General features: G+C 42.9%; 1 protein-coding gene across 7 annotated transcripts in view; it reads left to right on the top strand.

Moving 5' to 3' along the window:
- Positions 1-19,223, top strand: part of psd2 (pleckstrin and Sec7 domain containing 2) — a 301,948-nt gene that overhangs the window by 153,804 nt on the left and 128,921 nt on the right. For all 7 annotated transcript variants that reach the window (XM_085995221.1, XM_085995220.1, XM_085995215.1 and 4 more), the window contains 3 exons: positions 1,296-1,793; positions 10,606-10,800; positions 16,596-16,676. In XM_085995221.1, the coding sequence (XP_085851347.1) occupies positions 1,296-1,793; positions 10,606-10,800; positions 16,596-16,676 (774 nt within the window). The remainder of the gene's footprint in view (positions 1-1,295; positions 1,794-10,605; positions 10,801-16,595; positions 16,677-19,223) is intronic.

Below are 19,223 nucleotides of genomic sequence, written 5' to 3'. Positions count from 1 at the left end.
TTCTCTCCAGCATGTTTACAAAATGTTGAAAGCAATTGCCTCGGCTTTCCATACACTTTAATCTGTTACCAGGAGTAATAAAGTGGAGTAATAAAGTGTAACAATCAGGTTGATGGAATCAATATTTATTCACATCTATTTGTGGATTCTGAAAATAAATTTTTACTTTATTTCTGTATATTCATGACTATGGTGAAAAGGGAAGAATAACCAATTAGGAGAAATTTACACAAAGTGTCAAATAAATTAAAGGGGTAAAAATTGGGTAGCGCTCCCTTTGGGGCTAATTTTAGCGCCCCGAAAAAGTTAGCGCCCCCGCAGCCGACTTTTCCCAGCAAGCGCCCCGAGAGGGAGGAGCGAACGGGAGGTGCAAATCAACCGAATTTAGCCCCCAAAGTGTTTTAGAATAGAACATCCAGGGGCTATACTTATTCCTTTACACACTCTGTCCTGAAACTGAGATGTAGACTGGCTCCATGCTGCTGACCCTGGCATTAGCTCCACTTCAGACCCTCGTGTAGCTGGGACTGCCCAGCTCTTATTCTCCAAGACCAAGCTTTGCACTCCTAGCAACAGCCCCAGGCCTTAGGCATACCACTACTTTTGCTGCACCCTCAGCTCTAGCTTCAGCCTCTGCTCAGGCCAAGACCTTGTCCCGAGGTCGGACTCAAACTTTGCTCTGCCTGAGAGATGCTAACTACAGCCATGCTGCAACTTGCAAAGGAGTCTCTGATCCAAGTTCTGTCCTATTGGAGGCAAAGTGAACCAAACCCATCCTTGGACAATAAAAGCAGTAAATATTAGATATATTGAAGTTGGAAATGTTAAGCAAGGTTGTGAGGGTCTTCTAAAATGCTGGTTATGCCTCTGATTATTTAAATTAGATAAACTACCTGATCTCTGCAGAGGATGCTTCTTAAAATAGTCCAGCAGTTGGTCTATTGTTCTGTTAACCAAGCCTGTCCCTAGTCTCTAAATTGGAGCGAGTACAGCACTAAGCCTACAACATTTATCATGCTGCTGTGCATTATCTGGAAAATGGCAGATGCGAATGTGCAGTCTGCTCTGCCCATCCACATTTTAAAATGACATTATTAGCTGAGAGATTAACAATGCTAATTCGAATATACAGATGTTAAAAGCGATGCTTTAAAACTTAAAGCAGGATAAAATCATTTACAAAATGTTTAATGTTTTCGATGAAGTATTTCTATTTGTTCAGTAAAAGAGTAAATTTATTAATTACAGTGTTAAAATGTCTCTAAATGCTGTTTGTTGTGATGGTTTGATGACAGGTTACTAGCTGGAGAGATGATGCCTGATGATGCAATTGTAGAAAAAGAACAAGTCCAAATGAAGGATAGTCGAGATGGTTTCAGTTCTACGTTTGAAAGAATTGTGGAATCTGATCTTATGAAAGGCACTTCATACAGTAGCCTGGATTCTTTGGATGTATTGTCACTGACTGATGAGACAGATAGTTGTATCAGTTTTGAGGCCCCACTCACACCACTGATTCAACAACGAATTAAGGAAACCCCTGAACTGCTACAGCAGAAATTGGTTCAGGTTGCTGAACAGCGAGAAATCCTGGAAGCTGGAGTTAGCGATGACCAGGAACATCATTCTAAGATGAACGAGGGAAGTGTTGACAGTCCACTGAGACATTCACTCACCAGTAGCAGGTCTGAGAATGTGCTGAGCAGGTCCTCTCTAAAGTCAGTGCCAAATGGTTTACACAGCGAGAGAGATGAACAAGAAGATGACATCAGCAAGATAGTTAACTCCATCAGGTAAATAGACTAAAAGCAGTTTTAGTGTAAACTAATTTTGGTGTGTATTATGTTAAACATTTTGTTTTTTTAAACATGTATGTTTACAAAAATTTACACTTACATGATGAGAATTTTCCACATTGTTGGTCCCAGCACATGCCAGGAGTAATTATCAGGAAATTGTGTGCTCCCAGTCTATGATTTTCCATCTAATAATTTTAATGAATGGAAAATCATGGGTGTTCATAATTTCTTGATATGTGCACTGGGGCATTGTAGCAGAAAATCTCCCTTATAGTGCATTTAACACAATAAAGCATCCCAAAATGCTTCACATACATTAAAACAACTGGGAGAAGGCATGATCCAAGAGGAAGGTTTTGGGAAGGGTTTTGAAGGAGGGGAGTGATCCAGTGAAGCGGAGGAGTTTAAGTAGAGCATTCTTGAGTGTGGGGCTGAGAAGGTTGAAAGCTCTGGCTGGAGGTGCAGTGGCGGGAGGGGAAGACAAAGATGTCCAGGGTCAGACGAGCAGAGGGTTGTGCAGGAGCGTAAGGCTGAAGAAAACTGCAGAAGTAGGAAAGGGTGAGGCCATGGAGGACCTTGTTGATGAGGATTTTGACATCAATATTTTAGAGGATAGGGAACCGATGAAGATTGATGAGGATATGGTTAATAGTGGAGCGGGAGTTAGTGTGGGATATGTTATGACAATAGAGTTCTAGATGAGTTATAATTTCTGAAGTGAAAGCAAAATACGTCGGATGCTGGAAATCTGAAATAAAAACAGAAAATGCTGGAAATACTCAGTAGATCAGGCAGCATCTCTGACTAGAGAAACAGAGTTAACATTTCAGGTCTGTGACCTTTCATCAGAACTGGAAGATGTTAGAGATAAATAGATTTTAAGCAAATACAGAGCCAGTGGAAAAGGGAGGGGGTGGGGGACGGGCAGGAAAAGAACAAAAAGGAAGGGTCTGTGATAGGGTGGAGAGTAGGAGTGATTAAATGACAAAAGGGATGGAGGAGGTTTAAATGGTTACAGCAGAATAGCAGATGGGGAGGAAAGCCTGGAAAATCTGGCAAACCGGAGAAGTTCCCTGTGGCCCAGGGATGTAGCGAAAGAAAGGCAAGTAGACCTTGGGTGTGGACCACCCCAATGGCCATGTACCGATAGAGGAACTCCACACCAACCATCAGCATTTATAACATTAAAACAGCTGAAATATAACGTTGGCTGCGTGAACCCCTTACTAATACATGTATATGATGATATTTTGTCTTGAGAGACAGCATTGTGTAGGCATGCAGTTACATTACCAAGCCACTGGGTGACAGTATTTCAATCTGCTTGCCTTTACAGCAAACTGAATTTAAATATTTTTATTAAAACTTCTTTCTGGATGTCACTGCTCTAACTGGCATTGTGCACTAACAGTGATCAACAATGCCGCTACCTGTCTTTATGGTTTTCCTCAGGCTCCCACTCCAGCCTCACACCACAAATTTCCTTTGTGCCCTCCCTGAATTTTTTTTGGCTTCCTCCCTCCACCCCCCAGTCCAGCTGGAGCAGAATTTCCCACATAAAAATAGTTAATGTTTGGGCTGAACTTTGAAGAAACCATGAGGCTGAGCAGCTGTTTCCATGGTCTTGCTCAGTAGGCCCTGTGATTGCTCCTGTTGGTTATATCCCCACTTGTCAATTTAGATGTGTCACTTTGTTAGCATAGAAACATAGAAGATAGGAGCAGGAGTAGGCCATTCGGCCCCTCGAGCCTGCTCCGCCATTCAGTGCGATCATAGCTGATCATCCAAATTCAGTATCCTGTCTCTGCTTTCTCCCCATATCCCTTGATCCCCTTAGCCTTAAGAAATATATCTAACTTCTTCTTGAATATTTTTAATGAATTGGCCTCAACTGTCTTCTGTGGTAGAGAATTCCACAGGTTCACCACTCTCTGGGTGAAGAAATTCCTCCTCATCTCAGTCCTAAATGGCTTATCCCTTATCCTTAGACTGTGACCCCTGGTTCTGGACTCCCCCGCCATCGGGAACAGCCTTCCTGCATCTAGTCCTGTTAGAATTTTATAAGTTTCAATGAGATCCCCTCTCATTCTTCTAAACTCCAGCGAATATAAGCCTAATCGACCCAACCTCTCTTCATACGTCATTCCTGCCATCCCAGCGCCTCACTGTTAAGTTCTTGATGTTGAAAGCCTTCCCCTCCATCCTGGATGAACACACTTTCTGATGTCCAACCCCCAGCTCTCCCATTGGCAGCATATTCCTGGCCTCAGCAATGACTCTTCCCCTCCACCGATTGTCATTGGAGCCCAATGTGCATATTTAAAGAAGGACCTGCTAGTTTCCCGTGGGTGTCCCCCTCAACTTGCTCAGAAGAGCAGGTTAAAATTGTAGTCGAATTGGTGTGAAACGTTGGCGAGTAAGAAAGATTTACAAGAATGGTTCCAGGGATGAGGGACATCAGTTATGTGGATAGACTAGAGAGGCTGGAGTTGTTCTCCTTGGAGCAGAAAAAGGTGAGAGGAGATTTGATAGAGGTGTTCAAAATCATGAGGGGTCTAGGCAGAGTAGATAGAGAGAAACTGGTCTCATTAGCGGAAGGGTCGTGAACCAGGGGACACAGATTTAAGGTGATTGGCAGAACAATCAAAGGCGACATGAGGAAAAACTTTTTTATGCAGTGAGTGGTTAGGATCTGAAATGCACTGCCTGAGAGGGTGATGGAGGCAGATTCAATCATGGCTTTCAAAAGGTAATTGGAGAAGTACCTGAAGGAAAAAAAAAATGCAGGGTTACAGGGAAAAGGTTGGGGAGTGGGACTAGCTGAAGTGCTCTTGCAGAGAGCCAGCACAGGCTCGATGGGCTGAATGGCCTCCAACTGTGCTGTAACCATTCTATCATTCGCTAAAGTATTTTTCTATAGTCAATTGTACATTTTTTTACAAAACAATGGAAAGGGACAACAAAATGAAAATGCCTACCAAGTGCAGGTTCCATTTTAACTGGCTCCTTTGTGCAGTGGGATTCATACTGCGATTCATTGAACCTTTCAGTATCTTCCAGACATTCTTAATATTACAGGACTGAAAGTCATACAATCAAATTGTGATGTTACGGAGTAGAAAATGATTAAAACACATTTAGGTTAAGTGCTGCCATCTGGTGTTTTTATACTATTCTCATGGTTATAAATGTTATTCCCTTGCCCCTCCTCCTAGTTTTGTTTGGCTTTTCATAGCAGTTACAAAGTATTTCTTTCTTGAATAGGAGATTTATAGATGACCTTCAATTTTAATTTGTAATTTTCTTTACAGTATTGCACATCAATTTCAAAATCAAATTCAAGCAGTAAATATATAGTTAATCTAATAATACAGCAGTATTTTCAATCACTGTAATTATGAGTTAGCAACTCAACAGTGTCTGACATTCAAATCTATCAATCAAGTTCATGATACCATTACCAATATTCAGTAGACTGTTGAGGACATGCCATCCTACATAAAAATTGACAGGTACTGTATGTGCAGACTTAGTTGGCTGAGCCACAGAGTGGCACTGGTGCTCCAGTTAGAGAGGCCATAGACCACTTTAAGATCGAGGAAATACTGTTGATTTGAGAGACAAAGAGGTTACCAGGAATCAAACAAGAACAAAGCATTAAGTATGGGAGTGAAATTTAGAAATGCATCTTGCTATATCCTGTTATCCCAGGGTTCATTGAGTGCTGGACTTGGGACCAAAAGGTTTTGGATTTAAAATCTCAGCGTGCACTCAAGCTTTAATCCTTGCAAGGTGGACAAAATGAGTACATGACTTGGCAATAAAGCAGCAGGCTGCCTGCAGCACTGTTGCTGCAGTATCTACCTTCGAGCACTTTTGGCTATCTGGATGCTTGATTTGCTGTTCCTGGCTGAGTTTAGGTTAAGTGCCACATCCAAACAGGCCAAATGTATTGTTATACTGTAGGAATTCATCGGATAGTGACTAACACAAGACCTCACTAATTATCTTAATGATACTGATAGCATCCTTAAAGCAAACCTGTACATGAAGTTTAGTCTCTCCTCACCAAATGTCCACGTACCCACCTCTACATAGGCTATGGTACAGTGGAAGAGGAAGAACTGAAGAACTACAGCCTACTTGGGTGAGATACATCTCCCATCCCTTTGAAGTACAAAGTGGGACAAAGGAAAATATGTACCTTTCCTAATTAAATAATTATCTGTAGGAATTGACGAGTAGAGGTAGTTTGCTGTCATGGTGTTGTGCCTGCTGGGTCAGTAGACACAAATCCAACTGACTGATACAGCCTCACAAGCAATTCGGTATTTTACTCCTTGTCCTAATATGCTGTCCTAAAATGTACCTTTCTGTGCCTGCTAGGTAAAGGTTCTTACAGAACCATGCGAACCTAGTGAACTAACCAAAAGACTGCTACTTCTACAAAGACAGAGAGAGAAACAGCTTGCTCTCTAGAATAAGATTACTACAGACTGTTTACTATTGCTGACTACCGATTATCCAGCACTGATTATGCCAAGGGGTGCAGACCCTCTATTTTTATATCTTAATTTTAAAGGGCGATCTCCCTACATTCACTTAACCAGTCAGGATGACACTGGTGCTAGAAGGTCCCTCCCCCTTCTGCCAATCAAACCAGATAAATGTGGAGTCCTGTGGCTGTCACGGAGGCATAGCTTTTTCCCCAGTAAGACGGACTATAGGGTAGAAATTGGTATGCGTGGCATCTAATTTTCAGATGTAAAACTGACGCAAAGCACATCAATTTAGCAAATGGATGCTCTGTACCAAATCTGCAAAGGCATTGCTCCCATTGCTAAATTCGTGAAGCCCATTTATTAGGCATCCCAGGCATTATGCCCCTTGCATTTGTTAATGAGGGCAGGCCGCGTTGAGGATAATGAGGTCTACATGTGGCTTAACCCACGGTGAATGCTGCCACCAAAAAGGTAAGTTTCATTAAAAATTCTTACCTGAATGTCCCTCCTGGCTCCACGGCAGTCCCGAAGACAGTTGCCAGTCCACGCTTGCCACCGCCCCACCACCCAGATCTACCCAAACACCACTGCTGGCGTTGCAGCGGCCCTAAATTAATGACCGCTTCGCCGACAAGCTGCCTGGAAACTTACAGCAGGCGCAGTGATTGTTCCAGTCCATGCTGGCACTATCCAATTTCTACCTTTTTGTAACTATGATTTGTACGACTCCCCTACTGATCTGGCAGTTCTCGAGTTTTTTTTTCTCACAAATGGGTAAAGGTAACATAGGTGTTCCACCCGAGACCTAAGCTAGAGATAATGGGGTCTCATACTAGTGAGAAATATCTGTGGTATAAACACACATCTTCCTGGTGCAATTAACCTAGAGGTTTTATAGCTTTAATTAGTTTATGATCTTTATTTTAAAGATTCTATGGCCAAAAGCCTGGGTGTTGGTTAGCTTTGCTTGAGTTAGCTAAAAGCCTTTGCCAGTATTCAGCTTAAGAGCTGAACTCCATTTTATGTTGTCAACTTTCAAGATAAAGCTCCATTTTAGGTCATTTCCCCACATAACCCTGAAGGCACCCTTCAGGCAATTTATGGGGCACTGTTCATACAGTGCTGTTCAATAAAAGAGGAGGGTGTCTTGGCCAATATTCCTCCTTGAACCATAACAGTTACTACACCTCAAAAGTAATTCATTTGCGGTGAAGCACTTTGTTATGTACTGCAGATGTGAAAAGTAGTACGTAAGCGCAAGTTCTTTTTCTTTTTTTATTGGCTTGTTAAGCCAATTAGGTGCAAGTGTGATGTCCACTTTGCATGCACAACACTTGCAAATATGTGAGTTTTTCCATAGGTTATGTATCTATAACTTTAATTTATATATTGATATGATAGATCAATAATTTTTTCTTGTGCAGTTTGTCAGGAGACTTTATGCCAAATGTATTTGCTATGTCCATAACACTGGGCTTGTTGCATTCCTAAGGGATACCCTCCAACGCCCCCCCCCCCAACCTTTACTTATGTTACCTGGAAAGAAGAGGAGGAGCAATGGAGGGATGTCCGATCAGGCTGCACTGGAGACAGATTGTGCCTACCTGCCGGAACCTCCAATCTACATTTACAGGCAGTGACCCTGTAGAACTGGATACACAGGTTCCAGGTCTGTAACAACAAGAAGTTGCATTTATATAGTGCCTTTTAATATAGAAAGTATCCCTAAGGTACTTTTTATGAGAGGAAGAAAAATTAAAATAAGGAATGATGGAGTAGTCACTATGCCATGGTGTGACTGTTGGGAGAGGTGCCCAAAAGCTTGGTTGAAAAGATGGGTTTTGGGAAATCTTGTAAAGATAGAGAGAGAAATGGAGAAGGGGGGAGGGGGTTTAGGCAGGTGGTTCCAAAGAGTATGATCGAGGCAGTTGAAAGCTCTGCCACCAATGGTGGAACAAAGGGACAGGGAGATGCACAAAAGACCAGAGTCAGATGACTGATGGATGCAGGATGGGATGCAAGGCTGGAGGAGACACAAATTGCAGTTGCAGAATGTGGGGTGAGGTTGTGAAGGGATTTGAAGATGGGGATGAGTTTGATAAAAGAGCCTGACAACCTTTGTAAAGGCTGAAAAAGACTGCAAATATTTCATCTCCATATGAGACTATTTACCTATAAGTGGCCGCATCCCTTAAATGTACCAATCACCGCTTGTAAGCAGCCCTTTGGGCAAGCTCCAAAAACCAGATTTAAGAAGACCCTGCAAAATTAGGCAGGGCCCCAGCATACTAACAGATACTATTCACACACTGTATGACTAAAACACCTGACCAGAAAATGTATCCCACTGTTTTAATCCTTTTTTCCTCTTATTCCCGATCTATCCATAATATTTACTTTCAGATTAAATTTAACGGTTCTAAAGCATTTCCTGTTTTAATTAAAGAGAGAGTAAACACTTTGTTAGTTTTTCATTGTCAGTTTTTCAATTAGTGAAAGTTGTTTTAAAATTGGATTGATTCTTAAGAGGAGATAGTCAATTAAATGATTTAGTTCACTATTCTCCACAAAGAATTCATTATTTCATTAATGTGAAACCCAGTTGCACTGTCCCACACTCAATTGTCAAAGAACTAATTTGTAGATTTTTTTCTAACTGGATTTGGGAAATGTGCTACATTGAATTACTGGTTGAAGCCTGTTTTGGAATTGTGACTTGTTCTGGAAGTGATTTTTGATCACAATTACAAAAACTGTATTTTGTACTTCCTTGGAGTTCCCCAAGGATCTATCCTTGGCCACCTCCTCTTCCTCATCCACATATTGCACTTTAGCAAAATTATGCAAAGACTTCCTGTCAGCTTCCACATGCATGCTGAGACCACCCAGCTCCCTCTCTCCATCACCTCCCTTGACCCTTCAGCTGCCTCTGTGTTGTCAGATTGCTTGACTGACATTCAGCCTTGGATGAGCCACAATTTACTCCAGTTTAACATTGGGTAGGCTAAAGCCATCATCTTTAGCTCCTGCCACAAACTCCATACCCTTGCCACTGATTGAATCAGCCTCTTCATCCACTGTCTCAGATTGAACTGGACTGTAAGCGGCCTTGGCATCCTATTCGATCCAGAGCTGAGCTTCGGATCCAACATCCTCTCCATCACTATGACCGCCTAATTCTACCTTCTAACCCAGCCTTTGTCAGCTCCAGATGTGACTATTCCAATGGTCTCCTGGCTGGTCTCCTATTCTCCATAGAATCATAGAATAGTACAGCACTGAAGGAGGCCATTTGGCCCATCGAGTCTGCGCCAGCTCTTTCGAAGAGCATTTTAGTTATTCCTACTCCCTCACTCTTTCCCCACCTCCCTGCAATTTTTTCTCCTTCCAGTATTTATCCAATTGCCTTTTGAAGGCTTCTATTGAATATGTATTTATCACCCTATCAGGCAGTGCATTCCACATCCTAACCACTCATGTAAAGAATTTTTTCCCCATGTCACCTCTGGTTCTTTTGGTAATCACCTTAAATCTGTGCCCTCTCGTTATCGACACTTCAGCCATTGCAAACCGGTTCTCTTTATTTACTCTATCTATACCCTTCATGATTTTAAACACCTCTATCAAATCTCCTCTTGGCCTTCCCTGCTCTAAGGCGAACATGTTTTGTAAATTTCACTCAACTCTGCTGCCATCACTCCTGTCCTTGCTGACCTACATTGGCTCCCTGTTCTACAATGCCTCCAATTTAAAATTCTCATCCTTCTGTTTAAATCCCTTCATGGCCTTGCTCGCCTCTATCTGTAACCTCCTGCAGCTCTACAAACTTCCAAGAACGCTACATTCCTCCAACTCTGGCCTCTTCTGCATCCTCCAATCCTTTTGCACAATCATTAGCGACTATGCCTTCAGCTGCCTAGGCCCATGCTCTGGAATTTTCTCCCTAAACCTCTCCACCACCCTCTCTTCCTTAAAACCCAACTCTTTGATCAAGCTTTTGGTCACCACTCCTAATATCTCCTCCTTCGGCTTGGTATCAGTTTTGTCTGATTGCCCCACTGAAGCACCTTGGGATGCTTTTCTACTTTAAAGGCACTATATAAATGCAAGTTGTTGTTATTACTAGCAAAGCACTGATTCTCAAGGCAGTATGTACACCTGAACTGTTTGTTTGTTATTATAGTACATCCATTGTTCAAATCATTTTACCCTCTTTTGTTTAGTTATTATATGTAGCCAGTTAAGTAAAAGAACTGCAATTTGGAGTTGCTTTACAAAACAAAATCTCTGTCTTTTGCTTCTAGTGATGCCAACTTTCAGGAAGTCCTATCTGATTCTGATTCAGAAATGGGCAGTACAGAGCTTCTAGAACAAGGGAGCACTGATACTTTGGCTAATGGCTGCAAAACAGATATAGATCCTGCAAGAAGACTTGCCAAACGACTGTACAATCTTGAAGGGTTTAAAAGATGTGATGTGGCACGCCACCTTGGAAAGAAGTAAGTTTCCTCATATTACTTATGAGTATTGGCCTGCTTACTAACTGCCTCTACCCAGTATCAATATTGGTATTTGAATAAGGATAAACATCATTACTGTCCATTTGTGTGACAACCATTATCCATTTGCATTAAAGCTATTTGCATTAAAGCCAATTTCAAAGCTGCCAGTTAAAGTGCTCCATTTGTTTCAGGCAGAAACAGCTATATTAAGGGCCTCTGCCAATTTAATGAATTGTTGTCTTCCTTTTTCCCCACTGATCATTGTGTCAATTAAACTCTGATCATATCGAAATGAATTAGGTGGATTCTGTGAATAACAGGATTTAAATTTACTCTCCTGGTTTCCATGTTAGTCAGTTTAGAGTCAATTTCTCCAGACGGCATAATTTAGGCTCAGGGTGACCGCCTGCCCTGATCAGACTATTTGAAAGTGTGTATTCTGTGCAGTCGTTGGCCAAAGAGTGGAGTTGGTGAGGGCAGATGGGGTTATCAAACTGGGAGCAATCCTGGTCGAAGCCAGTCAGGCGGAAAAGTGAATTAGCGTTGTTAACTTCTCCTTTGCCGCAATATCAGTGATTCTATGAAATTGACTACAGATTTTTGTCAGATTATCACCAATAAAAAACTCAATGCCCTTTCTTCATCTCCCCTGCAGTAAGAGTGAGAGAGAGTTTCATTAAGATCGGTCACTCAGCAAAAAAAAAGGAAACTGAGGACTTTTACGCCCATATCACAGCGATATCCCGTTAATACTGGCCATCGCCTATAGCGGGCAAATACATTCACACAAATGCACCCACTGTAAGCGGTGGGGACTGTAGTATATAAATTTTGTCCTCAAATTTCAGGGATTTAGTACATAAGATGAGTTATATATAGTAGATAATTAAGTTGTGATTAAATAGCAGAAAATGTATTAACTTCACATTACCAGATTCTGGAGTCAAACTACTCAAATTACAGATATGACTCAATGACTTCAGGGCTCTGGAGGGGGTAGGAAGGCAGAGAAAGACTTAAGCGGTGTATCATTCGAAGAACAAAATGAAGTCAGAACCAAAGCTGCAATTTGAAAATAGCATGGTGGGCTTAGCACAATGAAACATCACAGCAGCTGCAGCTAGAAAAATAAACAGGTTGTTCGTGTGATGAAGCATGACTGAGTGGAGTAGCAGAGCAGGTGGAGCTCGGGCATTTAAGGTAGAAGAACAGTGCTGGGCCAGGACAGATAATGGCTGTAGAAGCTTGTTGCTTGGACAAAGTAAAGCTAATCTGCAAATCAGATCAGTAAATTTAAATCCAATTGTAAGGGCAAGAGCAGATAAGATAGTATTTTTCTAATGTTGCCAAAGTTAGATTGAAGCAGAATGTGGCCAGAACAGATTAGAAAAACAAAAATAATCACTATTTGAGCATTCCAGCAATATTTTGAATTGTGCAGTTACCTACCAAGAAACAATGATATAAGCATTGTTGTGAATAATTTGGATCCCTGCCTCGTGAGTCGTGACCCTCTTGGGACAGCCATTAATAAGAGCTGAACAGCAATATAAGTTACACGTAGGCACCAAGATCTAGTTGAAATGAAATATTAAATCAAAGGTCGAGATGTTTAGACAGAATGGGGTGTTGTAGTATAGCCCCACCAAGGTTTCAAAGATCACTTAGTCTGTGCTTATTGCATAACTTTATCATACAAAGATTCATTGCTATAGGGCAGGCACAGCCATTGGCAGCAGAGAACACAGAAGGGTGATTCGTAATCTGACATTTCCACTGGGGAGTGCCACAAACCAGGATGACATCTCCTCAGGAAATTTTCTGTACATTATATTAGTGAATGGAAAGTCACGAGCTGTGCACCCACAACTTCTCAATATGCACTCCTTGCAAATGGTGGATCGCAGAAGCTAGCCAGAAGACATGCCTGCTGAACTTGACTGGAAGCAGGATGGAGAAGAATTCGTGCTCTCCCAATTGCTGACCCATTATAAATTCCGGGATAAAACCGTTTGAGTTTCCTCTAAGCAACCGAAACGCTTTTGATTGCAAGCTGGGAAATAATGTGTAGATAGAGGATTTAAAGGCCTGCAGCATCTTAAGGGGCCAGGCAACATCAATACCATTTCTATGTGGGGGAAAAAATTCTGAGATTCCAGAATTGCTGCCAGGTCTACAGGAGAACAGAAAGAGGCACTGGAAATACTCTTGCAGGCAGCCCACTAGAAGAGGATGATTCTCTTTGGCACCGAGCACTGAAAGGCTATCGAGAGGTAACAGTAGTGAGTGGCAGCAGGTTATCCTTGCATCCTCTTCAGGCTGCTCCTGCTTCTCTTGCTGTCCATGGGAGCCTGCACATAAGCACTATCCTTTAGAAATAACAACAGAAAATGCTGGAAATACTCAGCAGGGCAGGCAGCATCCGTGGAGAGAGAAACAGAGTTAACGTTTCAGGTCTGGGACCCTTCATCAGAACTGGAAAAAGCTGGAGATGTAACATATTAAGCAGGTGCAGAGACAGGGGGGGGGGGTTAGGAGGGGAGGAAGGAATAGAAAGAACACCCTGTACTTCATCAACTCGTGGACACCAATGCCCCCCCAGAATCTTCTTCCCTGTTACTTTCCTCTGATCCCATCCCTTCTTCCAATCTCACCCCCTGCCGTGTTTTCACTATCCCCTCTGACCTTCCCCTCTCTGACCCCGAACGATCAGTCCTCAGCAAAGGCCTGAGCTTCATCCCCTTATGCCCCCATCTGAATGAATTTCGAGCTCGGCACAATGCTGAGCTCTTCTTCCGTCGCCTTCGTCCCCGTGCCCACTTCTTTGGCCAGGAGTCTTCCCCCCGCACGGCTGATCCTTTCTCCCGCTTTCTAAATTCTCGTTCTACTTGGACCCCTCCCTCTGGCCTCTTACCCTCTCTAGATCTTTTCATTGCTAACTGCCGACGTGACATCGGCCGTCTCAATTTCTCTGCTCCCCTCACTCACTCCAACCTACCTCCCTCTGAACTTGCAGCACTCCTTTCTCTCCGATCCAACCCTAACATTATCATTAAACCTGCTGATAAGGGTGGTGCTGTTGTTGTTTGGCGAACCGACCTCTACCGTGCGGAAGCTGAACGCCAACTCTCCAACACCTCCTCCTACCTCCGCCTGGACCATGACCCCACTAGCAAACATCAAGCCATTGTTTCCAATTGTGTCACTGACCTCATCTCCTCTGGAGATCTTCCCTCCATGGCCGCCAACCTCATAGTCCCCCAACCCCGCACAGCCCGCTTCTACCTCCTTCCCAAGATCCACAAACAGGACTGCCCTGGTAGACCAATCATTTCAGCCTGTTCTTGCCCCACGGAACTTATCTCTTCCTATCTCAACTCTAATTTTTCTCCCCTTGTCCAGTCTCTTCCCACCTACATTCGCGACTCTTCCGACACCCTCCGTCACTTTAACAGTTTCCAGTTCCCCAACCGTCTCCTTTTCGCTATGGACGTCCAATCCCTCTACACCTCCATCCCCCACCAGGACGGCCTTCGGGCGCTCCATTTCTTCCTTGAACAGAGGCCCAACCAGTCCCCATCCACCACCACCCTCCTCCGCCTGGCTGAACTTGTTCTCACATTGAACAACTTCTCCTTTGACTCCACTCACTTCCTCCAAATTAAAGGTGTTGCTATGGGAACCCGCATGGGCCCTAGCTATGCCTGCCTTTTCATGGGATATGTGGAACACTCTTTGTTCCAGTCCTACTCAGGTCCCCTCCCTCACCTCTTTTTCCAGTACATCGATGACTGTATTGGTGCCGTTTCCTGCTCTCGGCCTGAACTAGATAAGTTCATTCACTTTACTTCCAATTTCCACCCTTCCCTCACCTTCTCATGGTCCATCTCCGACTCTTCCCTTCCCTTCCTTGACTTCTCCGTCTCCATTTCTGGTGATCGGCTTTCAACAAACATCCACTACAAGCCCACCGACTCCCACAGCTACCTGGACTACACTTCCTCCCACCCCGCTTCCTGTAAGGACTCTATTCCATTCTCCCAGTTTCTCCATCTCCACCGTGTCTGTTCTGACGATGCCACCTTCCATACTAGTGCTTCCGACATGTCTTCCTTTTTCCTCAACCGAGGATTCCCCTCTACCGTGGTTGACATGGCCCTTGACCGTGTCCATTCTATTTCCCGCACTTCTGCTCTCACCCCTTCCCCTCCCTCCCAGAACCACGATAGGGTTCCCCTTGTCCTCACCTTTCACCCCACCAGCCTCCACATTCAACGGATCATCCTCTGCCATTTCTGCCACCTCCAACGTGATCCCACCACCAAACACATCATCCCCTCACCTCCCCTTTCAGCATTCCGAAGGTACCGCTCCCTCCGCGACACCCTGGTCCACTCCTCAATCACCCCCAACAGCCCTTCTCCTTCACCTGGCACCTTCCCGTGCAAGCGCAGGAGATGCAACACATGCCCTTTTACCTCCTCCCTTCCCACTGTCCAGGGCCCCAAACACCCCTTCCAGGTGAAACAGTGATTTACTTGTACTTCTTGCAATTTAATATACTGTATTCGCTGCTCACGATGCGGTCTCCTCTACATTGGGGAGACCAAACGCAGATTGGGCGACCGCTTTGCGGAACACCTCCGTTCAGTCCGTAAGGGTGACCCTGAGCTTCCGGTCGCCTGTCACTTTAATTCACCGCTTCCCTCCCACTCTGATCTCTCTGTCCTCAGGCTATTGCATTGTTCCAATGAAGCTCAACGTAAGCGCGAGGAACAGCACCTCATCTTTCGATTGGGCACTTTGCAGTCTGCCGGACTCAACATTGAGTTCAACAATTTCAGATAATTATCCCTGCCCCCATTTTTCATGCAGTATGATTTTTGCCATTCCCATTTGCAACATTTTATCTTTCCTGCCTCTTACAAAAGTACAGGGTGTTCTTTCTATTCTTTCCTCCCCTCCTAAACCCCCCCTCCCTGTCTCTGCACCTGCTTAATATCTGTTACATCTCCAGCTTTTTCCAGTTCTGATGAAGGGTCCCAGACCTGAAACGTTAACTCTGTTTCTCTCTCCATGGATGCTGCCTGGCCTGCTGAGTATTTCCAGCATTTTCTGTTGTTATTTCAGATTTCCAGCATCCGCAGTATTTTGCCATTACACTATCCTTGAGACTCTAGGTAGAATATATGGCACGACATGCCCAGATTAAAGCAAATGGGTTCAAGTCCCACTCCAGAGACTTGAGCACACAATCTAGGCTGACATTCCCAAAGAGCACTGTGGGAGCGCTGCACTGTTGGAGATGTCTTCTTTCGGATGCGACATTAAACCGAGGCCCCATCTGCTCTCTCTGGTGGATGTAAAAGATCCCATGGCACTATTTCGAAGACGAGCAGGGGAGTTACCCCTGGTGTCCTGACCAATATTTATCCCTCAAGCAACATCACTATAAAACAGATTATCTGCCATTATCATATTGCTGCTCGTGAGATCTTGCTGTGCACAAATTGGCTGCCGCATTTCCTACATTACAACAGTGACTATATTTCAAAAGCACTTATTTGGTTGTAAAGTGCTTTGGGATGTCCTGAGGTTATGAAAGGCGCAAGTCTTTCTTGTATCATTCTGGTGAATTTGCACCATATCCCCGATATCCTTCCCGAGGTGTGGCGCCCAAAACTGAATGCAGTGCTCCAGGTGGAGTCTAACCAAGGCTCTGTGCAAATAAAGCATCACTTCCTCCCCTATGGTTTTTTAATCCAATAATTTGGTATTTCTTTCTTTTATAGCAATGATTTCAGCAAGCTAGTGGCCGAAGAATATCTTAGTTTCTTTGACTTTACAGACTTAGCTTTGGATAAAGCACTCAGGTGAGTAGCAGTCACAAAGGTAACTCCATTGCAAGATGCAAATATGACTAAGTCTGTTTTCAAAATGGAAAATATGAAAAACACTTATGTTAATATACCTACTATTATTTAAAATAATAAGCTTGATGCAGGTAGCTGTCAGTTCTGTTAAAAGTAAAATTTAAGTTGCACTAATTTTTTAACCTTACAGGGAAATTTTGCTGCAGAATAATGTGTAATATACCTTAAAATGATTATTTTGTTATTTCTATGTATAGTTGCGTAATGACGAACAATACAGGGTAAACTTTAATATGTTGATGGAGGGACACTATAGTGCTATGTTTTGTGTTTTTGTGCTCCATAGGTGGGCAGATTAGGCTTTTTGGTTCATTTTTAATTATGATTTAAAATGGTTTTTTTCTATGATTTTAGTGTCTATGATCCTGGTGATCTGACAAATATCTTCAAAATTATGAAAGATCATGATGAGATAAATAGTGAGATTGTTTCCATTGGGCAGCAGACAGTAATGAGAGGGCACAAATTTAAATAATCATAAACTAATTAAAGGGGTAGGTAGAAAAAATATTTACTCAGATGGTAGTTAGAGTGTAGACTTCTCTGCCACAAGCTGTTTTCCATAAATTCCTCTAAAAGGGAATCAGTTAGTTGCTTGAAAAGAGGAATATTTAAGGGTATGGGGATCAAGCGGGATTAAAAAAGATTGCTCATACAGAGAACATCAGCATAGACTTGATGGACTAAATGGCCTGCTTCTGTGTTATAATAATCATTAGATTTAGGTTCACTAGGGTAGGAATCCCGGCCTGGAGTTTCCACTCAATTGTGCTGGCTTTTTCACCGTAGTTTCCCTGATATCGGCGTAACTGGCACAAAAGATTGCGGATTTTAAGCGCAAATTGTGTTCAGCGCAATTCGAGTATCCGCAATCTTTTGCACTAGTTTTAAAAACATCGCATTAGAAGCAGACCCCGTCCAGAAAACTGGCCACGCCCCAGGGTGAATTAATCACCATTGGGAATTTCCGATAATTGCACTCATTTGCAGGCCTTCGAGGAGGCTCCAAAAACTGAGCTGTATCTTTTGGGTTCAAGGACACTAATTGGTATGTTTCGAAAGGTTTTGAATGAATTTTTTAAAAATTTACTGCGGAACTGACTACTGTACCCCAATCTAACTGGAAAATAGATTTGTATATTTTTTTTAAAGTCATTTTCAGTTATTTAAAATTGGGTTACCCATAGGTGGTTTTACACTGTGATTTAATATGCTTATTTTTGTGATAAACCCATTTTCAGCTGTATTAATTAAATTTTACCAAGTTACCACTCCTAAATATATCAATGAATATTTTTAAAGCAAATTTTTTTTTTAAATTACATTTTAAAATGCTGCCCGATTGCGCTGGTTCATGGCAGACGTTGCATTCGACGATATGAAAATGAGTTTGCATGGAAACTAGCGGGGGGTGGGGAAAGCACTTTTCAAAACGGGCGCAATTTTGTGCACAAGAAGCTGAAGGATGTGTCCTCTCATCGTGTGAGAACTTGAGATCTGGAATCCCTTGTTTTTCCAAATGACTTTTCACTAAAGTGGAGATTGAATTCTCAAAGATTTATTTCAAGCAGCTCTCATTTAAAATATTAACATTTTCTATTATGAAGAGCTCAGTCAGACAAAACCTGTGATTAACACACTTTGTGGCCAGTGGTAGCTTATTTGTTTCCCTTTCTGAATGTCAACAAAGATTATTTATTGAGAATGGATTTCTTTCTCTTTAATTGATAGGTTGAAAATTCAATCAAAAAATCTTTCTCCATGATAATTTAAGGATTTAGGATTATTTTAATTAAAAAACTGGGAAACTGTATAAACAATGAACATTTGAGCATTTTAGGACCCAGGAGTGGGTGTGTGGGTGTGAGGGGAGGCGGGGGGAGTTGGAGCCTGATGGTTTGAAAGGGAACAAGGACAGTTTGGGTTCCATTCCCCTGGTCCCTCACAAAGCTGCTAGATCTTGCCCTGGCTAAATACTGCCAGATTCCAGAAATTCATAATACTCTATAGTGTCCAATAACTGCAGCATTGTTCACCCAGTGCTCCAAGATCCTGGGTTCTACCTAAAAGTCCCCAAGAACCAATCCCATTGCTGTCAGACCCCTAGCTACTCCCAAAGTCTTTTTTTCATATGGTAGTAGCAAAGCAAATCAAATGTCAATATCTAAGTTGGATATCCAGGCCAAAGCTTCTGGGTATAACAGCGTGGATATCTTGTAGGCTGCCTGCAAATTCCCTGAGGGCAGTGCGCAATGATGTGCTCCAGGGTCTGATTAGGAGCTCCAGTCGCATGATGGGGAAGCTTTAATCTTCCATCTATGGAGAAGGTGGCAGCATTTACCATGACCAGTTCTGAGGCGGTTGATGATTGTCCACTATTTGCGAGGAAGGTTTGATCCTTCAGGTTGTACTGTGGGGTCCTCTATAAGGAATTCATTCCATATGTCGCAGTTTTTCCAAGCATTTCGCCATCGGTCATCAAGGCTG

This window comes from Somniosus microcephalus, chromosome 8, assembly GCF_052327205.1.
Source record: "Somniosus microcephalus isolate GS21.2 chromosome 8, FLI_Smic_1.0, whole genome shotgun sequence".
NCBI lineage: Eukaryota > Metazoa > Chordata > Chondrichthyes > Squaliformes > Somniosidae > Somniosus > Somniosus microcephalus.
The sequence above is the reverse complement of the archived record's forward strand: the minus strand, read 5'-3'. Positions and strand labels throughout refer to the sequence as shown.